The 25425-nt window shown below is 40.4% G+C and overlaps 1 protein-coding gene across 1 annotated transcript; it reads right to left on the bottom strand.

Moving 5' to 3' along the window:
• Positions 1 to 229: 229 nt before the first annotated feature.
• On the bottom strand, positions 230 to 23321 carry LOC311051636 (uncharacterized protein). Its single transcript, XM_084066216.1, has 7 exons — positions 23232 to 23321; positions 21342 to 22982; positions 14023 to 15538; positions 12029 to 12057; positions 8577 to 10034; positions 2268 to 2642; positions 230 to 1745 (listed from the first exon to the last, which is right to left on the bottom strand). The coding sequence occupies exons 2-7, from the start codon at positions 22971 to 22973 to the stop codon at positions 456 to 458; spliced, it is 6300 nt and encodes a 2099-aa protein (XP_083922342.1). The 5' UTR covers positions 22974 to 22982; positions 23232 to 23321; the 3' UTR covers positions 230 to 455.
• Between the last annotated feature and the right edge of the window lie 2104 nt (positions 23322 to 25425).

Raw genomic sequence — 25425 nt, 5'->3', positions numbered from 1 at the left:
GTGTGAAATCAAAATGCTTTTTGGTCCATCATACATGTTATTACCCTCTGAGAAGTAAAACATAATTATGATAATAATAAAAAAAATAATAATAAGCTCTGATTATTGTTTTTATCGTGTTCAGTTTACAAACACAAGAAGGGGACCCCCCCATTGCTTCAGAAATGTTGAGTTGAACTGAAACTTGAATGCAATAAAATTAAATAAAATATAAGATTAAGCCCTTAACGTAAGCAAGATTGCAATAGTACCACAGACAAAGACATTTTAAGCTAAATATTTCAATGGCGAACTCCCTTCGGCCAGAATGAACGACAGTTAAATGGCTTGATTTGACTGGAAATAAACCTGTAAATGAACCATTCCATACACACATTTGTTGTCTTAAATGAAAAACTAGCCTTTTCATAAAGAAAACAAAACACCATCAACAACAAAAACAACAGAGGATAAGTCTAATCTGGGTGATTGACAGGAGAAATGATCAGAGGAGCAGAGTTTTTGCCACCATCATGAAGTTCAGGACAAAAGAATGGATAGAGTTTCTCAGTGAAGGTGCAGCCAGTGAAAGAGTAGAGATGAACTCTGGCCTCCACATCATAAAATGAGACCAGACCCTCCTCATAATCCACAAACACTCCCACTTTCTGGACATTCTCTCGTACAGGGAGGAGGACATGAGGGTCAGCAGCAGCATAGTACTCATTTCCATTAATCATATCTAGAGTCCAGTAACCGTTGTTGGGGGTCAGTGTGATTGGATCCAGCTTCCTGTCGATGGACTCTCTGGCCACTCCTAAATACCATTGAGTCTTGTCTTTAACCTGAACCTCATAGTAAAATCTTCCTGAGGAGAAGCTTTGTTTGCCTAAGACAAAGATATATGGAGAGAATCTCTGTGTGTTGTCTGGGAGGTTCTTACTTATGTCTCCATCATTCACTTGTTTTCCATCCTCAGACAGGATGAGATTGCAGTGTGCTGTATCAGGGTCCAGAGTTACATCCACTGCATATTGCTGGATCCTCCTCAGTTCAGCATCACCCATCTTCTTCTTCATCTCTTGACTGAGTGTCTTCTCCAGCTGAGCCATAGCTGTCCTCATAGTTTCCCCGTATGAAGATTGCTGGACATTGATCTTGGTCCAGTCCTTAGTGGGTGGAGGGGTGTTCATGGATGGTATATTCTGGAGGAAACGGATGTGGTCCTCAGTGCGTGAGAGCTGCTTCAGCTCAGAGCTTCTCTTCTTTAACTCAGTGATCTCTTGCTCCATCTCTTTAATAAAACCTTCAGCCTGTTCCTTTTTGTTTTTCTGCTTCTCTTCAATCACGTCAACAACCTCAGCCTGGCTTCTCTCAATACAGCTGATCAGAGTAGTGAAAACCTGCACGCTGTCTGCTATCTCTTTGTCTGCATCTTTCTTGCTGAGATCTACTGATTGTTTGACCTCCTGAATCTTCAGTTGTCTCTCCTGGATCATCTGCTGGACTTCAGCCTCTGTCCTTTCCAGCTCAGCCTTCTTTCCTTCATATTCTTCTTTTAGAGATACAATCCGATGTAACCTGTGGTCTGACTCAGTGCAGAACAGACAAACACACATGTGGTCAGTCTTACAGAACAGCTCCAGAGGTCTGTCATGTTTCTTACACATAATGTCTTCCAGGTTCTTTAAAGGGTCGATTAGTTTATGTCGTTTAAACGCAGAGACTCTCTGATGAGGCTCCAGGTGAGTCTTACAGTAGGAGGCCTGACCATAGACTGTATAAATGAGATGGACAAACCCCCTCCGCTGCTTTCTACAGACCGAAAATGAATCCTTTGCTGCAGACTGTGGCTCCGCCATCTTTCACTACGCGTCAGAATGAGTTCAGACCATTATTGGTTGGGTAACTTGTCAATCAAGAGCGGGGGGCGGGGAATGAATGCTATTGGTTGTGTAGCATGTCAATCAAATCATCCCGCCCCTCCTAGAGAATAGCCTACTTTATCGTCAATTTTATAATAAATAGAACCATAATTTAGCAAAACGCATATCCTGATGATTGAAAGGAGACTTTAAACTAGCGACTGGAAGCATATAGAATTTATGACAATTTTTATTACAGTAAGAAAATCGAGTCTGAAAGTTGGTAAAAACCCATTGGCTTGCGTTAAAATAAATTCTTTCTGAACTCACAGGTCGGCACGGGTGAAACAGCGCCTCTCGCTGGACATTTACTAAACATCCGGGTTGGCCTCATAGTAAATATCTCAGCCTTGCCCCTTGGGCCTGACACACCAGGCAGGACTTCACAGCATTGTGCTTGGTCTCAGTACAAATGTCACAGGAGACTTCATCTGATTGAGCAGATTCTTGGTTTGTGTTGGAACTTCTTTTCAGCTGCCTTCTTTTCAGTGTCTTCCTGAACTGATCAGCCATCTCAGAAATGAAAGTATTGATAAAGACTTCTGGTCTCTTATTAAAGGTCTTTTTACATAGTGGACACAGACACACATCATTAGTGTCCCAGTAATGTGTGATACAGGTTTTACAGTAGTTGTGTCCACATGGAGTGGTGATTGGATCAGTGAACACATCCAGACAGATAGAACACAGGAACTGGTCTTCAGACAGGAGACTGCTGGCAGACGCCATTTCTACACACTGAGAATAAAGATGAAAATACATCAGATTATTATGAATCTGGTCTGGATTGTAGTTAGATCACATACTGTACTACGTCTACTAACATGCCAATTTGACCAATTGAAAGACTGGACAGGGGAATGTCATGGAATAAAAAAATAGGTAAACACAGAGCTGCCAAGTCTCACCCTTTGAGAGTGAGTCACGCAATTTAACCTCTTCTTACGCCTCACGCCACACTTCCATTTCACACGCTTTTCCCCCCCTTTCACAGCAAAAAAAAACAAAAAACAGCAACCGGGTGGAAAATGGAACGCTCGTCCTAAAACACACTGCCCCATTTTTTTCGGACCGTGGCCTCCGGATTAGACCCGGGATGAGGGTGTTTTAGGACGACGGTTGAACCGTCGTCCTAAAACACCCTCACATTGACGAGAAACGCAGCCCCAAAACACACTCGCCCCCATTTCTTTCACCGACCGAGCCCGCCGGATTTACCCGGCGCAAGCGTGTTTTGGGACGAGGCGTTCTTGTATTCCATCACGCCCACCAGCCAACATGTGATTTCATTCACTGGCTTGCAAAGTGTGCAGATTTAGTTTTTTAGTACTAAATATTTTAAAACAGTGAAAGCTACCGAGGAAAAAGAAACAGAAAGTGTTTAGACGACTCAAACTAACGACCACGGGAGTCGCTAGTTTGAGTCATCCAAAGTTTGACCAAAACCGAAGGTATTGAAGAGGAGGACACAGAGAATTTTGCGGTCATCAGAGATCAAAGGATTTAGCTGCTGCCATTCTGATAATGTCAGGAGCAACCAGACAACACTATGACCAGGTAGGGTCCAAGTTAGCCCTGGTCCAGAGTGTTAGTGAGTTAGAGAGAACTCACTAACGCTCTGGACCAGGGCTAGGTCCAAGTGTTTCCAAATGGACTGCAGTCTGCACAGAACCCTATCCATCAGATCAGGGGTCTTCAACCTTTTCAGACCAAGGACCCCCTAGCTGAGAGAGAGATGAAGCAGGGACCCCCTCTATATTGTATAAAATTGTGTTTCAGATTCAACTTTTTTTGTTTACTTGGTCTGCTCTTTTTTTCCCTCTACACCAAACACCTCTTTGCCAAAAATAGCCGATCTACAAGCTCACAACGCGAGGTGTTGTGAGCTTGTAGATCGGCTATTTTTGGCTAAAGTTCTCCTCAGAATAGGGATGCTAGGGTTCAAGTGGTTAAGGTAAAAAGAAAACATCATATCACACAAAGATTTGGCGGACCCCCTGTAGTAACTCTAAGGACCCCCTAGGGGTCCCGGACCCCCTGTTGAAGACCCCTGCATCAGATCCAAAGTAGACTAGGTTTTTTGCGACCAAAAGACCATGTAGGCTATTATGCAAGTAGGCCTACATAATGTTGACCAAAGTTTCTCAGCTGCATTATATTTGTTATTAGTGTCTATGTCCTCAGAAACAAAGGGGTTTATTAGTGAGAACTTACTTAAGCTGCTTTATAAATAAAGCACTTTGAAACTGAAGATGATGGCCAACGTTGATGATAATTGATAACAAAATATATATATATTTCAAAAATTACATAAGCCCCCCCCCCTGCAACGTTTCCTTTTTGCCACACATCTACACTTCATGGAATGTTGTTTTATTTGTGCATGTGTGGCGCTCGTGCATGTGATGACACTAAAGTCTCACTCTTAGATTTTACTGAAAGAAGCTGAAGCTGTGTGTAAACAACATGTCTGGATACAGTTGTGGCTTTTATTCTGTTAATGAATAATAAAATACATCATTATCTGCTGTACTCACGTCACGTGTCGTTAAGTTGTCAGTATTTCTGTGTAAGTAAGTCCTGTCGAATGAAGGTTTCGTACGGCCCAATTCCAAACCACCCCCTCACTGACTCATTGACTTGGGTGCGCGTTCATGTGAGCTCCGTAAGGGCTTGAGGGTTGTTCCAAATGAAATCGGAAAGTCAGCCTGAAGTCAGCGAGGGCTCGGGAACGCCCCTTTCTGCACCCTTTCCGTAAGTCAGCACCTTTGGAGACTTTGGCAAAGAAATTGCCCACAATACATTGCGTAGTGGGAGTTACCAGAGGACGCCGATACCCACGGTGCCCGGATTTAAAAGGGAAAGAGGCCTTTCTTCTGCGACGTCGCTGGCCGAGAAATAAATGCAGAATTAATATTTTACCACCGGTCTCAGTAGCGGGGGGGCGGAGGGCGGGGGGGGGGGGGGGGGGGATTCATGTCATGGCATCAGGCCAGGGTTCATTAGTGAGTTTTTTATTATCAAATAAATTGATTAAACACTTTAATCAACCCTATTTTATACTTCGTTGTACTAAGTTGTTGTGCAAAATAGCAACGTGTCCCAGAAATATAAAGTTACTCCTAAGGCTATCATATAATTTACTTATATTGACTGTATCGATAGCTGTTTCACTCATGATACAATGTCTCTTTTTTATAATATTTTATAATATAAAAGTTTATAATATTTAGAGAAATTCGAAGTTTCAAACAGGGAGGCAAGTGTCAGTCGAATCTTTGGTTGTCACGGCAACGTTGTCATCTGTCGTCAAGGTAACGTGGGACGTCACAAAGGGCTGTTCCATTGCTTTTGTACCCTTTTGGAACCCTTAAACCCTCCCACACTCAGGCACTTACCAGCTGACTTACCTTAAGCTAATGAGGGTGCAGGGCTTGAGGGCTTAGGGTGGAGTTTGGAATTGGGCCAGTGTGCTCAGTGCTGTTGCAAGTAATGTCAGCACTTTACTTTCACGTTTAGATTTACTGAGAAACACCTCCCCCTGGTAGCTGTTGAAAATGCAATGTATGTATTAAGACAGCAGCTGGTCCTAACCAGCAATTAGTGAAGTTGTAATTGGTTCCCTTTTCTCTACCCATGTTGTTCTTTGCTATTTTGCTTGTTTAGTATGTTGAAATGTTATGAATGTACTTATGGGTTATACACATGGCACTCAGTTTACAGACATTTGCACTGATCCTTTTGACATATATGTACAAACATATGGTCAAAAACATTCAATAAATCAATCAATCAAGGAGAGCATGTATTGTGAAAGCATGAACACCAGGTTAAAGAATTAGGCTAGGTGCTTAGTCCTCAGTTCTTCCTGACAGGAGAATGAGGCCTTACAACACTCCTTAAAATTGTGTTGCACTATTAATTCATCTAATCTGTTTCATCTCTGTCACTCCCATTTGTCCTGGCTTCACAGACAATATATCCACATGCACATATTGCTAAAAAATGTACATAATAGTTTTAACAGCTGTTCGTTGCTGTTCTCCTCAACCTGCAGCAAAATCAACTTCTCTGACATTCATCATGTTATGTTTTCAGCTTCTTAATTTCAGTCATTTGTCATTTTCTTTATACATGGATAATACAACTGCAGGAGGACGACCATAACTTCCTCACGTGTTGATATGGAGCTTTGCTTTAAGGATTTGAGTCTTCATCATCTTATAGGCTTCATTTTCCAGAAGCAGGTTGTTCAAGCATGGTTCACTTCCTCAAAGTCTCTGAAACATCTTGAATATCTCACACTGCAAATCTCCATTTGCCTCTTTCCTTGTTGCCATGCCTTAGGAGACATATAGCTATAGGTTCAGCTTTAATAACAGACATACGGTAGCCTACATTAATATGTTGACATAACAGACTGTTGCGTCTGTTGTTATAATTCATAACAGAATATCTCTTCTCATCCCAAATTAGATTGAAGTTGAAGTCATTTAGCACTGACTCTCAGTTATCACTCTCTTTAGTATGTGACTGTGTCTGTCCATCACACTCATAACTTCATTCTACAGTTGAGTGTCAGCAACATCAACCTGTTTTCAAAGGTATTGATGCCATCTACTGGCTGTGATGGTGGATTCCAGTGCCTGCTTCACCAGCTTGTAGTTGTACCCATGCTGTCTTCAAATGTATGTTACTTCAAGCATTATACTTGATAACTCAAAGCCCCAGCAACTTTCTATGGGCTTTGAGCAGTAGTAAAGGTGTGGAAAATGATCGATTCTAAGATGCAGATGGTAGAACAAAAACAGTTTTTTAGGGAGCTACAGTAGTAGTCCCAGGTCCCTCATTTGTACAATCCTTGTTCATCCATTATGAAAACCTGAACTCTAAATACATGAGTAACCTCACTATTTGGGCAGCAGTGGTTCACCTAGAGCACATACCACTACGGCTCAGTCCTTGCACAGCTGGCCCGGGTTTGAATATGACCTGATGAGGCTCTTTGCTGCTTGTCATTCCCCATCTGTCTTCTGCCATTTACTATCTAATGTCGCTATTAAATGAAAGCTTGAAAATGCCTCCGAAATATCAACAAGAAAAAAGATACAGCTACATCACGTAGAGCCTGTGACGTTGTTTATTTCAGCTGAATCTTGCAATCAAAATTTAGATTTTTGACTTCACTTTTAGCTTAAAGGTAGGGTAAGTGATTTGCTTTTGTTAAAATAAGTGTTAAATAGCTCTGTATTCTGATAGTACTCATTGCTATTAGAGTGTATGTTCAGTTATAGGAGTCTCTATGTCTCTCCACCTCTTTATTAAACAGAAAATGCGTTTTCAGTACTCTCTCCTGATTGGCTTATATGTTGTCACCTACCTGAAAATGTAGGCTACTATATTCTGTTTACTAAAGAGCTGGGGAGACCGAACAAACGCTCTGTAGCAATGATTACTATCAGAATATAGTACTTTAACCTTTTAACAAAAACAAAACAAAAATAACAAAAAAATATCACTTACCCTACCTTTAAGTATATTTCAGATAAAGAAGGCTTCAATATCTATTCTATTCAGTACACTGTAAAATAAAGAGTGTTAATCCTACTATCAAATTGAGAAAACTATCCACATGTCCCTCTGTCTGTCTGCATCCATTTTTCTCCCCAATAAGTTGGCCAATGTATCAGATTTTGTTTTTATAGACAAAACGCAGAAAAAGAAAACAGCAATAACACGCCATGGAAATATTAGTATAATAAATAGTATTGGTTTCATCTTAAGTGATTAGAACATTTAGAGTGTGTTCAACTGCAAACTGAATGACAGAGTTTATTCTCAGTACAATTATTGTGAGCAAATTACATTTTCCATTTGTTTGTGGTTGGATTTAACATAATCAGTATAACTGCTTCAAATACAACTCACATTTTCTTTGTTTTCTCAACTAGAATGAAGCTAAACCCTGTTTTAATCATATTATTTCAATGACATTTTACTCATATAATTATGAATGGCTATTATTTAATGTTATTACCCTGTGAAGTAAAAAGGTGATAATAATAATAATAGAGATAATAATAAGCTCTGATTATTGTTTTTATCGTGCTCAGTTTACAAACACAAGAAGGGGACCCCCCCCCTCCAGGACATGATCCAACAGAAATGTTGAGTTGAACTGAAACTAAAAATATATAAATGATATATGATTAGCAGTCCACTTCCTCCTGTTGGTACGGATGGATTCACATTGCCTCGTTCTGTACCAAAGTACACATGATCCGGATCCGAGACTATCTCCGGAGGCGGTCTCGGGTACGGTACGGTGATCCGTTTCGGGGAACGATACGCAACGTTCACACTATCACAACATCAGCCAAGTGGTCCAGGATTTGCACCCGGGACCGTAGTGTGAATCCGCCCTTAAATGAAAACAAGCCTTTTCATAAACACCACCAACAACAACAAAAACAGAGGATAAGTCTAATCTTGGTGATTTACAGGTGAAATGATCAGAGGAGCAGAGTTTTTACCACCTTCACTAAGTCCAGGACAGAAGAATGGACAGATTTTCTCAGTGAAGGTGCAGCCAGTGAAAGAGTGGATAATAACTCCCGTCTCCACATCATAAAAGGAGACCAGGCCCTCCTCATAATCCACAAACACTCCCACTTTCTGGGATTTCTCTCGTGCAGGGAGGAGGACATGAATGTCACCAGCAGCATAGTACTCATTTCCATTAATCATATCTATAGTCCAGTAACCGTTGCTGGGTCCCCGTATGATGGAATCCAGCTTCCTGTTGATGGACTCTCTGGCCACTCCTAAAAACCATTGAGTCTTGTCTTTAACCTGAACCTCATAGTAAAATCTTCCTAAGTCGAAGCTTTGTTTTCCTAAGACAAAGATATATCTAGAGAATCTCTGTGTGTTGACTGGGAGGTTCTTCTTTATGCATCCATCATTCACTTGTTTTCCATCACTGGACACGAAGAGTTCACAGTGAGCTGTATCAGGGTCCAGAGTTACATCCACTGCATATGTCTGGACCTTCCTCAGCTCAGCCTCACACAGCTTCTTCATCTCTTCACTGAGTGTCTTCTCCAGCTGAGCCACAGCTGTCCTCATAGTCTCCCCGTATGAAGACAGATGGACATTGACCTTTGTCCAGTCCTTGGTGTGTGGAGGGGGGTTGATGAATGGTAAATTCTGGAGGAAGCGGATGTGGTCCTCAGTGTATAAGAGCTGGTTCAGCTCAGTGCTTCTCTCCATTAACTCAGTGATCTCCTGTTCCATCTCTTTAATTAAACCTTCAGCCCGTTTCTCTGTGGTTTTCTGCTTCTCTTCAATCACAGCAACAACCTCAGCCTGACTTCTCTCAATACAGCTGATCAGAGCAGTGAAGACCTGCACATTGTCTGCTATCTCCCTGTCTGCATCTTTCTTGCTTATATCTACTGAGTTTTTGACCTTCTGAATCTTCAGTTGTCTCTCCTGGATCATCTGCTGAACTTCAGCTTCTGCCTTTCCCAGCTCAGCCTGCTTACCGTCATATTCCTCTTTCAGAGATAGAATTTCATGGAACTTGTGGTCTGACTCAGTGCAGAACCAACAAATACACACGTAGTCAGTCTTACAGAACAGCTCCAGAGGAATGTTATGTTTCTTACACAAAAAGTCTTCCAGGTTCTTTACAGGGTCGATTAGTTTGTGTCCCTTAAACCCAGAGACTCTCTGATGAGGCTCCAAATGAATCACACAGTAGGAGGCCAGACACACCAGGCAGGACGCCACAGCATTGAGCTTGGTCTCAAAAGTACAAAAGTCACAGAAGACTTCAGGTGGTTTAGCAGATTCTTGGTTTGTGTTGGAGTCTCTTTTCAGCTGCTCTGTCTCCGTGAACTGATCAGCCATGAAAGTATTGACAAAGACTTCTGGTCTGTCATTAAAGGTTATTATACATTGTGGACACAGACACACATCATTAGTGTCAAAGTACGGTGTGACACAGGTTTTACAGTAGTTGTGTCCACATGGAGCGGTGACTAGATCAGTGAACACGTCCAGACAGATAGAACACAGGAACTGGTCTTCAGACAGGAGACTGCTGGCAGACGCCATTTCTACACACTGAGAATAAAGATGAAAATATATCAGATCAAATACAGTTCTCCGTATTTTAACTTTTTTCATAAATTAATTCTTTACTTCGCCATTCTACAGTATGTCACACAAAAGTAGTAAAAATAGCCAATCTATCGGCTTTTCAGCTTGTAGATCTGCTATTTTTGAATCGGAATCCTGAAAAGAAACATTTTTATCTAATTTCAAATGCGTTTAGTTATACTTATGTTAACTTTATGAACTTAAATACAAATACATTGGACATAAAAAAAGACAATAGAAATGTAATACTAGTCATTAAGCTACTAATATAGACTGAAGTAAGTGAAGCGGGTCATGTTTTGGAATTGTAGCAGCTGAAATCAATAATATATCAGTATTCTGACATTAACCTGAGGGCCGCATTAAGTGAAGGTGGGGGCCGCCCGCATGTGGCCCCCGGGCAGCCAGTTGCCCATGTATGATATACATCATTATCTGTACTCACAAGTCTTTAAGTTGTCAGTATTTCTGTGTAAGTAAGTCCTGTCGAATGATGGTGTTGTAGACAGTGTGTGTCAGCCTTAGAGGTATGGGTGTCAGCACATTAGTTCCTGTTTACAGTGAGGTAATAACTCCTCCTCCTTGTAGCTGTTAACCCTTCACAACCTCTTTCTTCTAGCTGCCATTTACACCATTCACATCATGAGAGAGAAAGGAAAAACCTTTACATTTAACTTGTTGTTTATCTTTATTTCAGTGTGGAACACTGTTGCGTGTGTGTGTGTGTGTGTGTGTGTGTGTGTGTGTGTGTGTGTGTGTGTGTGTGTGTGTGTGTGTGTGTGTGTGTGTGTGTGTGTGTGTGTGTGTGTGTGTGTGTGTGCGCGCGCGCTTGCGTGCGTGTGTGTGTGTGTGTGTTTACTCTGCCTGGCTTCTTTGTATATAAAACAATTATAATTATTAAATAGTGATAATATTACTAATTTCTCTAGCTATAGTAAGGCCTTGCATATATAATTTTATGGGATGATGAGTTTATGTCCATGAGCCTGAATTTAATGAATAAAGGATATAAAGAATGAATTACAATTAATTAATCAATTAATGCATCCATGATTTTGAGTCAGTGTGTTCTCTGCATCATGATCTTTGTGGTTTAAAATGGTTGCTTCCTTGCGTCTGTCTGAACTGATTATTAGTAGGTGGTCAAAGGTCTTGGAGATTAAGGATGGTCCAATTGCTCACAGAGTCTCTGATGTAGTCTCCATGTATCAAATGTAATTATTTCAGCTTTAATAACTGAATAAAATGGCTTCACCTGAAGCTATTCAGCAATAATTAGAGTTTTATAATTCATTCAGTCATTCAAGTCAATCCTGTTTTGGACAGGATCCAAACATCAACCAAATAAACACATTTTGCAGAAGAATATTTGTACACAACCACAACCATCCATTTAATAAAAAAAACATGATTTTAACTTGTTCTACCTCTGGCAATGACATCTCAAAAACTAAAGCCTTGTTGATCTTTGCTATTTTGCCTTTTAGTTTAGTAAGTTAAAAATGTATGAATGTAATTATTATGGGTTATATTATATTGTATGTCTCTGTACCCCCACCCCCCAAACACATGGCACTTAGTTTACACACATTTCCACTAAAAGGGCCGCAATGGAGATAAGCTCTCAAGCCTTTTTGAGATGTTACCCTTTTGACATATATGTACAAATATATGGTGAAAAATATCAATCAATCAATCAAGGAGGGCATGTATTGTGAAACCATGAACACCAAGTTAAAGAAAATATGAATGTTAGGCTAGATGTGCTTAGTCCTCTGTTCTTCCTGACAGTAGAATTAGGCTCTACAACACTCTTGAAGTGTTGCACTATTAGTTCATCTGTTGCACTATTAGTTCATCTAATCTGTTTTTATCTCTGTCGCTCCCATTGGTCCATTCTTATTGGCTCCTCGGCCTAGGCATCTCCTATGAGTACCAGACAGGGGTGCAATGCTCACTGGACGGCCTTTGCACACCGTGCCGGAACCTATTTGACCAGGAGCACACGCAGGCACACGCATAGATTTAAAACTACTTTAAATTCGCACCTCAACAAAGTTTTCAAAGGCTCCCGACTCACACCTAGCGAATATAACATAGGAATAAGCCTGCATGCATATCAATTGTCCATTGTGTGACTTGCAGTGTAGGTGTTAAGCGACGTGCGCATCACGTCATTGAAATAGAGTGCAAGAACATACCAAATGAACATTGCATGCCTGGTACCAGAACACTGGGTCAAAGGCCAGGTCCATAAATAAACAAGAAGGAATTTGAGAATAGGCAGTGTGCACCAAACACTTATTAGCATGGCTTCCCAGACAATGTATCCACCTCCATGTATTGCTAAATGTACATAATAGCTTTAACAGCTGTTCGTTGCTGTTCACTTTCTCCTCGACCTGCAGCAAAATCAACTTATCTGACATTCATCATGTTTTGTTATGTTTTCAGCTTCTTAATTTCAGTCATTTGTAATTTTCGTTATACATGGATAATACAACTGCAGGAGAATGACCTTAACTTCCTCACGTGTTGATATGGAGCTTTGCTTTAAGGATTTGAGTCTTCATCATCTTATAGGCTTCATTTCCAAGCATGGTTCACTTCCTCAAAGTCTCTGAAACATCTTGAATATCTCATGCCATAAATCTCCATTTGCCTCTTTCCTTACTGCCATGATTTAGGAGACATCACTATAGGTTCAGCTTTAATAACAGACATACGGTACATTAATATGTTGACATTAATTATAACAACAGACTGTTGCGTCTGTTGTTATAATTAATAACAAAATATCTCTTCTCATCCCAAATTAAATATCTTCACCTGAAGTCATTTAGCACTGACTCTCAGTTATCACTCTCTTTAGTATGTGACTGTGTCTGTCTATCACTCATAACTTCATTCTACAGTTGAGCGTCAGCAACATCAAACTGTTTTCAAAGGTATTGGTGCCATTGACTGGCTGTGATGGTGGATTCCAGTGCCTGCTTCACCATCTTGTACCCATGCTGTCTTCAACTTTCTGGGCTTTGAGTTATCAAGTATATCTCAGATAAAGAAGGCTTCAATATCTATTCTATTCAGTAAACTGTAAAATTAAGCGTATTAATCGTACTATCAAATTGAGAAAACTCTATCCACTGTGTCCTTCTGTATCCATTCTTCTCCTCAATAAGTTAGCCAATCGCTCTGAAGCTGTACATAGGCATTGGCATAGGCATAGGCAGGGACTGACAAAGCAGATTTTTTTTTGAATTGACAAAATGCAGAAAAAGAAAACAGCAACAACGCGCCAGGAACATGTAGTGGTTTAATCTTCAGTGATTAGAACATTTTGAGTGAGTCTGTTCAACTGCAAACTGAATGACAGAGTTTATTCTCAGTACAATTATTGTGACACAGATTACATTTTCCATTTGTTTGTGGTTGGATCTAACATAATCAGTATAACTGCTTCAAATACTCACCTTTTCTTAGTTTTCTCAACTAGAATGAAGCTAAACCCTGTATTAATATTATGTCAATGAAATTTTACTTATATAATTATGAATTGCTATAATTTTATGTTATTACCCAGAGAAGTAAAAAGATGGTAATAATAATAATAAAAATAATAATAAGCTCTGATTATTGTTTTTATCGTGCTCAGTTTACAAACACAGGACCTTCAGGACATGATCCAACAGAAATGTTGAGTTGAACTGAAACTTGAATGCAATAAAAATAAAAATAAAATATAAGATTAAGTCCTTAACGTAAGTAAGTACCACAGACAGAGAAAGCATTTTAAGCTAAATACTTCAATGGAGAATTCCCTTCGGCCAGATTTGACTGGAAATAAACCTGTAAATGAACCCTTCCATACACACATTTGTTGTCTTAAATGAAAACAAGCCTTTTCATGAAAACAAAAACACCAACAACAACAAAAACAGAGGATAAGTCTAATCTGGGTGATTGACAGGTGAAATGATCAGAGGAGCAGAGTTTTTACCACCTTCATTAAGTCCAGGACAGAAGAATGGACAGAGTCTCTCAGTGAAGGTGCAGCCAGTGTAAGAGTGGATTATAACTCCCGTCTCCACATCATAAAAGGAGACCAGGCCCTCCTCATAATCCACAAACACTCCCACCTTCTGGGCTTTCTCTCGTACAGGGAGGAGGACATGAATGTCAGCAGCAGCATAGTACTCATTTCCATTAATCATATCTATAGTCCAGTAACCGTTGGTGGGTCCCCGTATGATGGAATCCAACTTCCTGTCAATGGACTCTCTGGCCACTCCTAAAAACCATTGAGTCTTGTCTTTAACCTGAACCTCATAGTAAAATCTTCCTGAGGAGAAGCTTTGTTTTCCTAAGACAAAGATATATCTAGAGAATCTCTTTGTGTTGACTGGGAGGTTCTTCTTTGTGTTCACTGGGAGGTTCTTCTTTGTGCGTCCATCATTCACTTGTTTTCCATCGCTAGACATGAAGAGTTCACAGTGTGCTGTATCAGGGTCCAGAGTTACATCCACTGCATATTGTTGGATCCTCCTCAGCTCAGCCTCACACAGCTTCTTCATCTCTAGACTGAGTGTCTTCTCCAGCTGAGCCACAGCTGTCCTCATAGTCTCCCCGTATGAAGAGTGATGGACATTGACTTTTGTCCAGTCCTTGATGGATAGAGGGGTGTTGATGGACCTGACGTTCTGGAGGAAGTGGATGTGGTCCTCAGTGTGTAAGAGCTGTTTCAGCTCAGAGCTTCTCTTCTCTAACTCAGTGATCTCTTGTTCCATCCCTTTAATGAAACCGTCAGCCTGTTTCTTTGTGGTTTTCTGCTTCTCTTCAATCACATGAACAACCTCAGCCTGGCTTCTCTCAATACACCTGATCAGAGTAGTGAAGACCTGCACGTTGTCTGTTATCTCCTTGTCTGCATCTTTCTTGCTGAGATCTAGTGATTGTTTGACCTCTTGAATCTTCAGTTGTCTCTGTTGGATCATCCGCTGAACTTCAGCCTCTGTCACTTCCAGCTCAGCCTTCTTACCGTCATATCCTTCTTTCAGAGATATAATTTGATGTAGCTTGTGGTCTGACTGAGTGCAGAACTGACAAACACACACATAGTCAGTCTTACAGAACAGCTCCAGAGGTCTGTCATGTTTCTCACACATAATGCCTTCCAGGTTCTTTACCGGGTCGATTAGTTTGTGTCGTTTAAACGCAGAGACTCTCTGATGAGGCTCCAGGTGAGTCTCACAGTAGGAGGCCAGACACACGAGGCAGGACTTCAGGGCCTTGAGCTTGGTCTCAGTACAAATGTCACAGGAGACTTCATCTGGTTTAGCAGGTTCTTGGTTTGTGTTGGAACTTATTTTCAGCTGCTCTGTCTTCTTGGACTGATCAGCCATCTCAGAAATGACAGTATTGACAAAGACTTCTGGTCTCTTATCAAAGACCATTGTACATAGTGGACACTGACACACCACATCATTAGTGTCCCAGTAACGTGTGATACAGGTTTTGCAGTAGTATTGTCCACATCCACATGGAGTGGTGATTGGATCAGTGAACACAATCAGACAGATAGAACACAGGAACTGGTCTTCAGCCAGGAGACTGCTGGCAGACGCCATTTCTACACACTGAGAATAAAGATGAAAATATATCAGATCAGATGTAGTTCTTGAATGCTACTTCTCACAGCTTATTATGAATCTGGTCTGGATTGTAGGAATAGAGCACAAAACGTTTGACCGGACAGGGGAATGTCATGGAACATGAAAATGGGTAAACATTAACTCTGGTCCATAGTGTTAGAAGGAGTTCTCCTAAGGAGAACCCCTTCTAACACTATGGACCAGGGCTAGGTAAACACAGTTAACTTTTACTCTGTTAATGAATAATATACATCAGGGGTGATGCAACTTTGATGATGGAAAGGGACACTACACTGGCCAATACAAACTAATAGGCGAGTGCGCTCCGGTGTGCAATTTCCAAACGCACACTATATTTCCACACTCACTCCAGAGGGACACATTGCACATACTGTCGGACAAAAACCTCTTATCTCCGTATTTTAACTTTTTTTTCGTAAATTAATTCCATACTTTGCCATTCTACAGTATGTCACACAAAAGTAGTAAAAATAGCCGATCTATCGGCTTTTGAGCTTGTAGATCTGCTATTTTTGCTATTTTTGAATTGGAATCCTATTTTTTTTTGCTATTTTTGAATCGGAATCCTGAAAAGAAACATTTTTTTTTATTTAAAATGCATTTAGTTTAGTATACATTTAGTATACTTATGTTAACTTTATGAACTTAAATACAAATACATTGGACATAAAAAATACAATAGAAATGTAGTACTAGTCATTAAGCTACTAATATAGACTGAAGTAAGTGAAGCGGGTCAGTGAAGCGGGTCATGTTTTGGAATTGTAGCAGCTGAAATCAATAATATATCAGTATTCTGACATTAACCTGAGGGCCGCATTAAGTGAAGGTGGGGGCCGCCCGCATGTGGCCCCCGGGCAGCCAGTTGCCCATGTATGATATACATCATTATCTGCTGTACTCACAAGTCTTTAAGTTGTCAGTATTTCTGTGTAAGTCCTGTTGAATGAAGGCTTTGTAGACAGTGTGTGTCAGCCATAGAGGTATGGGTGTCAGCACATTAGTTCCTGTTTACAGTCAAGGTATTGTTTACACTGAGGTAGAAACTCCTCCTCCTTGTAGCTGTTAACCCTTCACAATCTCTTCTTCTAGCTACCATTTACATCATTCTCATCATGAGAGAGAAAGGAAAAACCTTTACATTTAACTTTGTTGCTTATCTTTATTTAAGTGTGGAACACTGTTGCCTTCAGTTGCGTTCAGATTGATCTCCCTGGTTCAGTAATGTTTGTGTGTGTGTGTGTGTGTGTGTGTGTGTGTGTGTGTGTGTGTGTGTGTGTGTGTGTGTGTGTGTGTGTGTTTGATCTTTGTGGTTTAAAAGGGTTATATTATGTTAAATGTGTGAAATCTCTGTCCTTCCTTGTGTCTGTCTGAACTGATTAAACGTAGCCTAGGTGGTGAAAGGTCAAAGGTCTTGGAAATCAAGGATGGTTCAATTGCTCTCAAAGTCTCTTATTTCAGCTTTAATAACAGACTATGTCATCCTGAATTAAATGGCTTCGTCGGAAGTTATTTAGCAATAATTAGAGTTTTACAATTCATTAAGAGTTTCAGTTAAATAATGTGGAAACTATAGTGTCATGCAGCCTGTTATTTTTATTTTTTATTTTTTTATTATAATCACACAGTATATTGTTATTGTTTGTTTCTAAAGAAAACACTAAATAAAATGAGTATATTTAAAATCATAAAGAATTATCTTTTGAATCTGTTAGTTTGTATTAAATATAGTTTTTTTTCTTTTCTTTTCTTTTTTTGTGTTCTCTCCATTGTATTGTATCTGTTAAAGTGCTGGCTGCCTGTTAGAGGCTGGTGGCAACGGTCTTTGGTATGGGTACATTTAAGTGACATTCTTTGGTAATTGGTCTCCTGACTTTAATAATAACTGACATACTGTACAAACAAACCTTTTGGATTTTTCATTTCCTGTTCAACTTCTGGCTATAATTCATGTGTTTAAGTATATACATTTAAAAGATCAGATGGACAAAGGTATCCGCTATTCATACAAATCTTTGCTTTATGTGTGCAGTAACTGGGGGACATTCTGATCATCATTTCCAGAGATCTTTTGAAGCAGCCTATACATTTTAACCATTTTCAGTTTTGGACAGGATCCAAACATCAACCAAATAAACACATTTTGCAGTAAAATATTTTTATACAACCAAAACCATCCATTTAAGAAAAAAATGATATCTCAAAAACGAAAGCCTTTTTTGAAGAGTTGTTCCTCTAACTATAATTCTGCATTTGCTGAGCATAAAAATGTTTTCATGGGTACTGACGCCATCTACTGGCTGTGATGGTGGATTCCAGTGTCTGCTTCACTCACCTTCTTGTACCCAGGCCTTCTTCAAGTGAATGATTTTCATTTGTTTAAAGGTTCCTGGAGGCCTCAGTGTCTTGGAGACAACATATACATTCATCCTAATCTTTGATGTCCAATGTAGGATGCAACCTCATGTTCCCTTAAAACATTTTTTATTTATACATTTTTGCCCTTTGCCGTTATTTGGCCCTTAAGATTTTCCTCCCTGTCTGCCGTAGTAGTAGTAGGGGTAGTGTTATGGTTTATAGTATTATGATTATAAATGTTATTGTAATTTGGCTTAATAAAGTATTTGTAATATTATGTTGTCAATAACATACTGTATACTATTTATTAAGAATCATGTAGCATTATGCGTTGTGTGAGCTCTGTGTGTGCGTGCGCTTGTGTCAGGGTTTCACAGAAGCCATGAAGGCCATGGCAAGGCCACTGTGCTCTCTCAGTTTGGACTTATGCCCTTGACAGAAATATATATGGCCTATAAGACCTCAGTGGCCTTGATGCCCACACTTTTAATATCACCATTTTCTCCTTAGACCTCTTTCCTGTCATCATCATCATAACCGTTATTTCAACTCGGAGTACAGTTGAGGGGCAGGCCCTCATTTTCAATGTAGCCGAGATACAGAACACAATAATCAACAGGAATATATATAATATACATTAATCAATATTAAATCAGAAGACAGAAAAAAAAATACTCAAAAAACTAAAACAGATAGACCAGAAATCAATTAAAGCAGTTATACTCTGGAACAACAGTGTTGGAAACCATTGCCCTGTTGACCCAAGGAAGGCAGTGATCTGGACTTAAGGACTTCTGGAGCTCATTCCAAGCAGATGGAGCACTAACAGAGAATGCTGCCTTGCCTTGCTCTGTATGAGCAAATGGAACTTTGAGCGTCAGGAAGTCACTCAAGTGGGTCTGGTAGGGACTAGGGTTCTGATCCAACATAGAACAAATATAAAGGGGGGAGCATTCCTGAGATGGCTTTACAAATAAACAGATACCAGTGCTTATCACGCCTCTTAGAGAGAGAGAGGATAAGCCTGCGTTCCCATAGTAGAGAGTACAGTGATGGGTACCATAACTGTCACCAGTTACCCATCTTAAGGCAGAATGGTACACAGTGTCAAAGTGCTTTAAAATTGATGGAGCAGCAATCCTATAAATAATGTCCCCATAATCTAAAGCTGAGAGAAAAGTGGCTTCAATAATTGTTTTTTTTACAGGATGCAGGAAAGCATGCTTTGTTTCTATTAAGAGAAACACATTTGTATTAGTTTGGTGACAAGATTTTCAATGTGAAATTTAAATGACAATTTCTCATCAGGCCAGATGCCAAGATACTTATATTTTGAGACCCTCTCAATTGTAGAGTCACTCGAAGAGATTATGGCTAAATGGTCATGGTTGGTGGTTCTAGCCCTAGTGAATACCATGAACTTAGTTTTGCTTGCATTCAGAACAAGCCTAAGCTCAACCAGTGCATCCTGGAGAGCATTGAAAGCAAGCTGCAGATTCCTAGTGGCAAGCTGGGCTGTGTCGGCAACACAGTCACCGTGTCGTCTGTGTAAAGTTGGGCATAGCAGTCATTAAGAGCAGAAATAATATTAATATATAAAGTAAAAAGGACGGGGCCTAAGATTGAGCCCTGGGGGACAACCATGGAGACTGGTCGGAACTCAGAGTGCTCCCGGACAACGTTGACACGGGCAACACTAGTGTCTTTTGTCCCCCCCCCCTGTCTCTCCATCCGCATCTTCAAATGAATCCAGTGACTCTGATTAGTCCAGGGCTGAGTGTGGATGAACTTTTAACCCTTTTAGTTTCTACAAATATTGTCAATTTGTAAATATACCAATACATTATTTGGTGAGATAAGCAGCTTTTCATGTACTGTAGGCCTATTTATTTCACTGGACGTTATGAAATCCTCCCTAACCTGTAAGTTAAAATACGTGTTTCTTAAAATCAATGTTTTATTGTAATGTTTGTCTTTGAAACAATATATGCATTAATACTAACCATTAGTGTCAGAATTAGATGTAGAATTACCGGTATATGTTTGTATAACATTATTTTACTTGAGTTAAAATGGTCTAAGTTATTACCTTCTGAAAAGTAAAAAGAAAAGAAAGTACCTTCTTCCATCTGATTATTGTGTTTTTATTGTGTTGTGTAAACACTGAAAACATAAGAAGAAGGGAACCCCCTACATTCAGGACATGATTCACCACTGCACCCTGTCCCACAACCAACATGTTGAGATGAATGCAATGAAATAAATGATACAATCAAGTGATTGTGTCAAGGAAGAAATGTAGATAAGATTCATCAATCTCACAGACATAGAAAATATTTAAGCTAAACTCCATCTATTAGTCTTAGGCTGTACTTCAGACATTTATCTTGAGTTTAATAGAATACATCTGTTATGATTATGAACAATACATGGCTTGATTCGAAATAACAGCTGACAGAAAATAAAGGTGTAAATGAATCCTTACACATACACATTTGTTGTCTTGAAATGACAGCTGACAGAAAATAAACGTGTAAATGAATCCTTACACATACACATTTGTTGTCTTAAACAAAAACAAACCTTTTAATTTAAAGGGCAAGACCACTTTGGTAGAGGTTTGGGTTGTGTAGTTACCTTGCCATGATGTAACTCCAAAGGTGGGCAAGAAATAAAAAAATATTGCTCCATTGATTAGAAATTGATAATTCAAAATATGCTCCTCATTGACTTACATTGTACGGTAAAACAGCTCTCAAAGTCACTCTTTTAGCACAAAAACGAACGCAAACAAAGTTGATTCAGACAATATAGAACATCACCAAACCCAGTACTGTTTTTTTTTTTTTATAAAAATGTCAACTTCCTGTTGATTTTACCATTTTTAATAAGAAGAAAACCCGGACTGGATCGGCGGATCCGGATCCAGATCTTCAAATAGTAAAATCAACAGGAAGTTGATATTTTTATTAAAAAAACAAACAGTACTGGGTTTGGTGATGTTCTATATTGTCTGAATCAGCTATGTTTGGGTTCATTTATGTGCTAAAAGAGTGACTTTGAGAGCTGTTTCAGCGTACAATGTAAGTCAATGAGGAGCATATTTTGAATTATCAATTTCTAATCAATGGAGGAATTATTTTTTATTTCTTGCCCACCTTTGGAGTTACATCATGGCAAGGTAACTACACAACCCAAACCTCTACCAAAGTGGTCTTACCCTTTAAGTCTAAGTTGAGTGATTGACAGGAGAGATGATCAGAGGAACAGCATTCTTACCACTATAATTAGGGAAAGGATTAAAGTATGGATAGAGTCTGTCAGTGAAGGTGCAGCCAGTGAAAGAGTAGAGATGACCTCTGGTCTCCACATCATAAAAGGAGACCAGACCCTCCTCATAATCCACAAACACTCCCACTTTCTGGAGCGTTTCTCTTACAGGTAGCAAGACACCTACAAGAGCCTTGTACTCATTTTCATTCCTCATACATATTGTCCAGTAACCGTTGCTGGGTGCTATCTGGCTGCTTGATCCCTTCCTGTTGATGGACTCACTGGCTACTCCTATTGTCCAGTGAGTCTTCCCTTTAACTTCAACTTCATAGTAAAATCTTCCTGAGGAGAAGCCTTGTTTTCCTAAGACAGAGACAGACAAAGAGAATCTCTGTGTGTTGTCTGAGAGAACCTTCTTCCATATCTCTCCATGACTCACTCGTTTTCCATCCTCAGACAAGAAGAGTTTGCGGTGTGCTGTATCAGGGTCCAGAGTTACATCCACTGCATATTGTTGGATCCTCCTCAGCTCAGCCTCACACAGCTTCTTCTTCATCTCTTGACTGAGTGTCTTCTCCAGCTGAGCCACAGCTGTCCTCACAGTCTGCCCATATGAAGACTGATAGACATTGACCTTTGTCCAGTCCTTGGTGGGAGGAGGGGTATTGATCGATGGTAAGTTGCGGAAGAAGTGGAGGTGGTCCTCCGTGTGTAAGAGCTGTTTCAGCTCAGAGCTTCTCTTCTTTAACTGAGTTATTTCCCGTTCCAGCTGTTTAATGAAACCTTCAGCCTGTTTCTGTGTGGTTTTCTGCTTCTCTTCAATCACATAAATGACCTCAGCCTGGCATCTCTCAATACAGCTGATCAGAGTAGTGAAGACCTGCACGCTGTCTGTTATCTCCCTGTCTGCATCTTTCAGGCTGAGATCTGCTGAGTGTTTGACCTCCTGAATCTTCAGTTGTCTCTGTTGGATCATCCGCTGAACTTCAGCTTCTGCCTTTCCCATCTCAGCCTTCTTTCTTTCATATTCTTCCTTAAGAGATACGATTTGATGTAACTTGTGGTCTGACTCAGTGCAGAACTGACAAACACACATGTGGTCAGTCTTACAGAACAGCTCCAGAGGTCTGTCATGTTTCTTACACAGAATGTCTTCCAGGTTCTTTACAGGGTCGATTAGTTTGTGTCGTTTAAACGCAGAGACTCTCTGATGAGGCTCCAGGTGAGTCTTACAGTAGGAGGCCTGACACACCAGACAGGATTTCACAGCATTGAGCTTGGTCTCAGTACAAAAGTCACAGGAGACTTCATCTGTTTTAGCTGATTCTTGGTTTGTGTTGGAATTTCTTTTCAGCTGCTCTGTCTTCCTGAACTGATCAGCCATCTCAGAAATGAAAGTATTGACAAAGACTTCTGGTCTCTTATTAAAGGTTCTGTTACATAGTGGACACAGACACACATCATTAGTGTCCCAGTAATGTGTGACACAGGTTTTACAGTAGTTGTGTCCACATGGAGTGGTGATTGGCTCAGTGAACACATCTAGACAGATAGAACACAGGAACTGGTCTTCAGACAGGAGACTGCTGGCAGAGGCCATTTCTAAACACTGAGAATAAAGATGAAAATATATCAGATCAGATGTAGTTCTTGAATGCTACTTCTCACAGTTTAATAGTTATGAATCTGTCAAAACGTTTGACAGATGTTTCTGACCGTACTAACATGCACATTTTACCAATTGAAACATTGGACAAGGGAATGTCAAAGAAAATGAAAATAGGTAAACAACTTGTCTGGATTCAGGTGTGGCTTTTATTCTGTTAATGAATAATACATCATTATCTGCTGTACTCACGTGTCTTTTTAAGTATGTCTGTGTAAGTCCTGTCGAATGAAGGTTTTGTAGAGAGAGAGTATGTGTGTGTGTGTGTGTGTGTGTGTGTGTGTGTGTTGCAACAAGTATTGTCAGTATTTTGCTTTCAGTTTAGAATTAGGGAAACACTCCTCCTCCTTCTCTGTTAACCCTTCACAACCACTTCTTCTCTAAATGGCTCACCTGAAGTTATTTAGCAATAATAAGAGTTGTACCATTCATTCAGTCAAGAGTTCCAGTTAAAGAATTTGAAAGATATTGTTGCAGACTGTTATCTTTTATTATAATCATATAGTATATTGTTATTTTTTGTTTAGCTTCATCAACCAAATAAACACATTTTGCAGTAAAATATTTGTATACACCCACAACCATCCATTTAAGAAAACATGGTTTTACTTTGTTCTACCTCGGGAAATGACATCTAAAAAAATTAAGCCTTTGTTTAATTTTGTTCCTCTAATTACATAATTCTGCATTTGCTGAGCATCAAAATGTTTTCATGGGTACTAACGCCATCTACTGGCTGTGATGGTGGATTCCAGTTTCTGCTTCACCTGCTTGTACCCAGGCCTTCTTCAAGTTAATGATCTTCGTTTAAAGGTTCCTGGAGGCCTCAGTGTCTCGGAGACAAAATAGACATTCATGCTAATCTTTAATGTTCAATGTAGGATGCAACCTCATGTTCCCCCAAAACATTTTTATATGTTTGCACTTTGCCGCAATTTGATCCAGAGGTCCAACTTTCCCGCCTGTCTTCCATAATAGTAGTAGGGTTAGTTTTGTAATATTATGTTGTCAATAACATACTGTATACTATTTATTTAGATTCATGTGGCATTATGAGTTGCAGTGTGAGCTCTGTGTGTGCATGCATCAGGGCAGGAATTTCACAGAAGCCATGAAGGCCATGGCCACGTTCTCTATCGTGGTCGAGACTGGCTCTCCACTACATATTATTCAATATGTACGGGAACTGACCCCCAGGGGCAGTGCTCGTGGATACTCTTTAAGACACATCACTCATGGTGGCCCTGCCCTGATCTGTGATCAGTGGGGTATTTAAGTCCCACCCAGGCAGAGCCACTTCGACTCTTTGATTTCCACGAGTGCAGACGCTTGTGGGCTCAGCTTAAGACATACAGTATACAGAACGGGTGTTTGGCGGTCGTGGTCCACTTACTTTAGGTAGAGAGCAGGTCTTGCGAGGCTCCTCTCAGGACGCTTCGCTGCCATATTTACACCAACACAAGTTTATTCCATATTATTCCTGGCGCGGCGGGCACCCTGGTTCCGAATCTGACCTAGTCGGAGGGCGGACCAGGGCAGCTGCTGTTCTGCTCGAGTGACTTAAGTGGGAAGCCGTCTGTCGGCCGAACGCTTAGATCGCCGGCAGCGCCAGTGCCGCGGCTGCATTCTGGTTCCGAATCTGACCTAGTCGGAGGGCGGACCAGGGCGGCTGCGGGGTTGTCGCCGCCGCAGTGCGGTACCGAGGTAGAACCCGAGCGAGGCTGACCCAGTCGGCGGACCTCCGGGCCATCTACTATCGGTTATCATTATCATTGCCGCCGCCGGCGGAGCCAAGTAAACAAACAAACAAACAAACAAACAAACAGAGAAAACGTTTGTCTGCAGCGTGTACCTACTTCCGCATCGACGCAGGGCGTCAGCGTGGGGGGAGGGGCCTGGGTGCTCCCTAGGGAAGGGCTGCACTGTGCCCCGCAGGTCACAAGGCAGTGTGGCGCTAGGTCAGGAGTTATCTCCTGGCAGCCCTCTGACAAACTGCTGCAAGTCACTGTTGCAAATCACTGACTTTGGAAATAGATAATTAAGTGAAATAAAGAGACACTTGGCTCTGCCCATACACTTATAGAGATTAAGTGTACTTAATATACAAATATATAGACGGACGAATATTAAGTATATGAGTATACAATATTCGAGTATTGAGTATATGAGTATATAGATATACAAATACATACGTCTACGAATTTATACCTTTATATATAGGCCTATAATTTAGGTATAGATTTGCATGCATAGCTAAATAATATAGCAAACATGGCCAGCCCAGCGCCCCATCTCTGTCTGGGCTGTGGGATAAAGATGCCCGTGGAGGACGGCCATGATAGATGTATGCTTTGCTTGGGGAGGGAGCACGCACGCACGGGCAGTA

The sequence above is a fragment of the Gymnoscopelus microlampas genome, assembly GCF_963454915.1.
Source record: "Gymnoscopelus microlampas genome assembly, chromosome: 9".
NCBI lineage: Eukaryota > Metazoa > Chordata > Actinopteri > Myctophiformes > Myctophidae > Gymnoscopelus > Gymnoscopelus microlampas.
This window is presented reverse-complemented; position numbering and strand designations above follow the sequence as displayed.

Excerpts from the sequence above, each read along its gene's own strand:
- LOC311051636 (XM_084066216.1), bottom strand. The coding sequence starts at position 22,973 with ATGGCCTCTGCCAGCAGTCTCCTGTCTGAAGACCAGTTCCTGTGTTCT. Across the intron at positions 12,058-14,022 it reads ACCTGTCAATCACCCAGATT|GTTCCGGCACGGTGTGCAAA; the intron begins AGACTTATCCTC and ends CTGGTCAAATAG. Across the intron at positions 1,746-2,267 it reads AGTCCTGCCTGGTGTGTCAG|GCCTCCTACTGTAAGACTCA; the intron begins GCCCAAGGGGCA and ends GTCTATGGTCAG.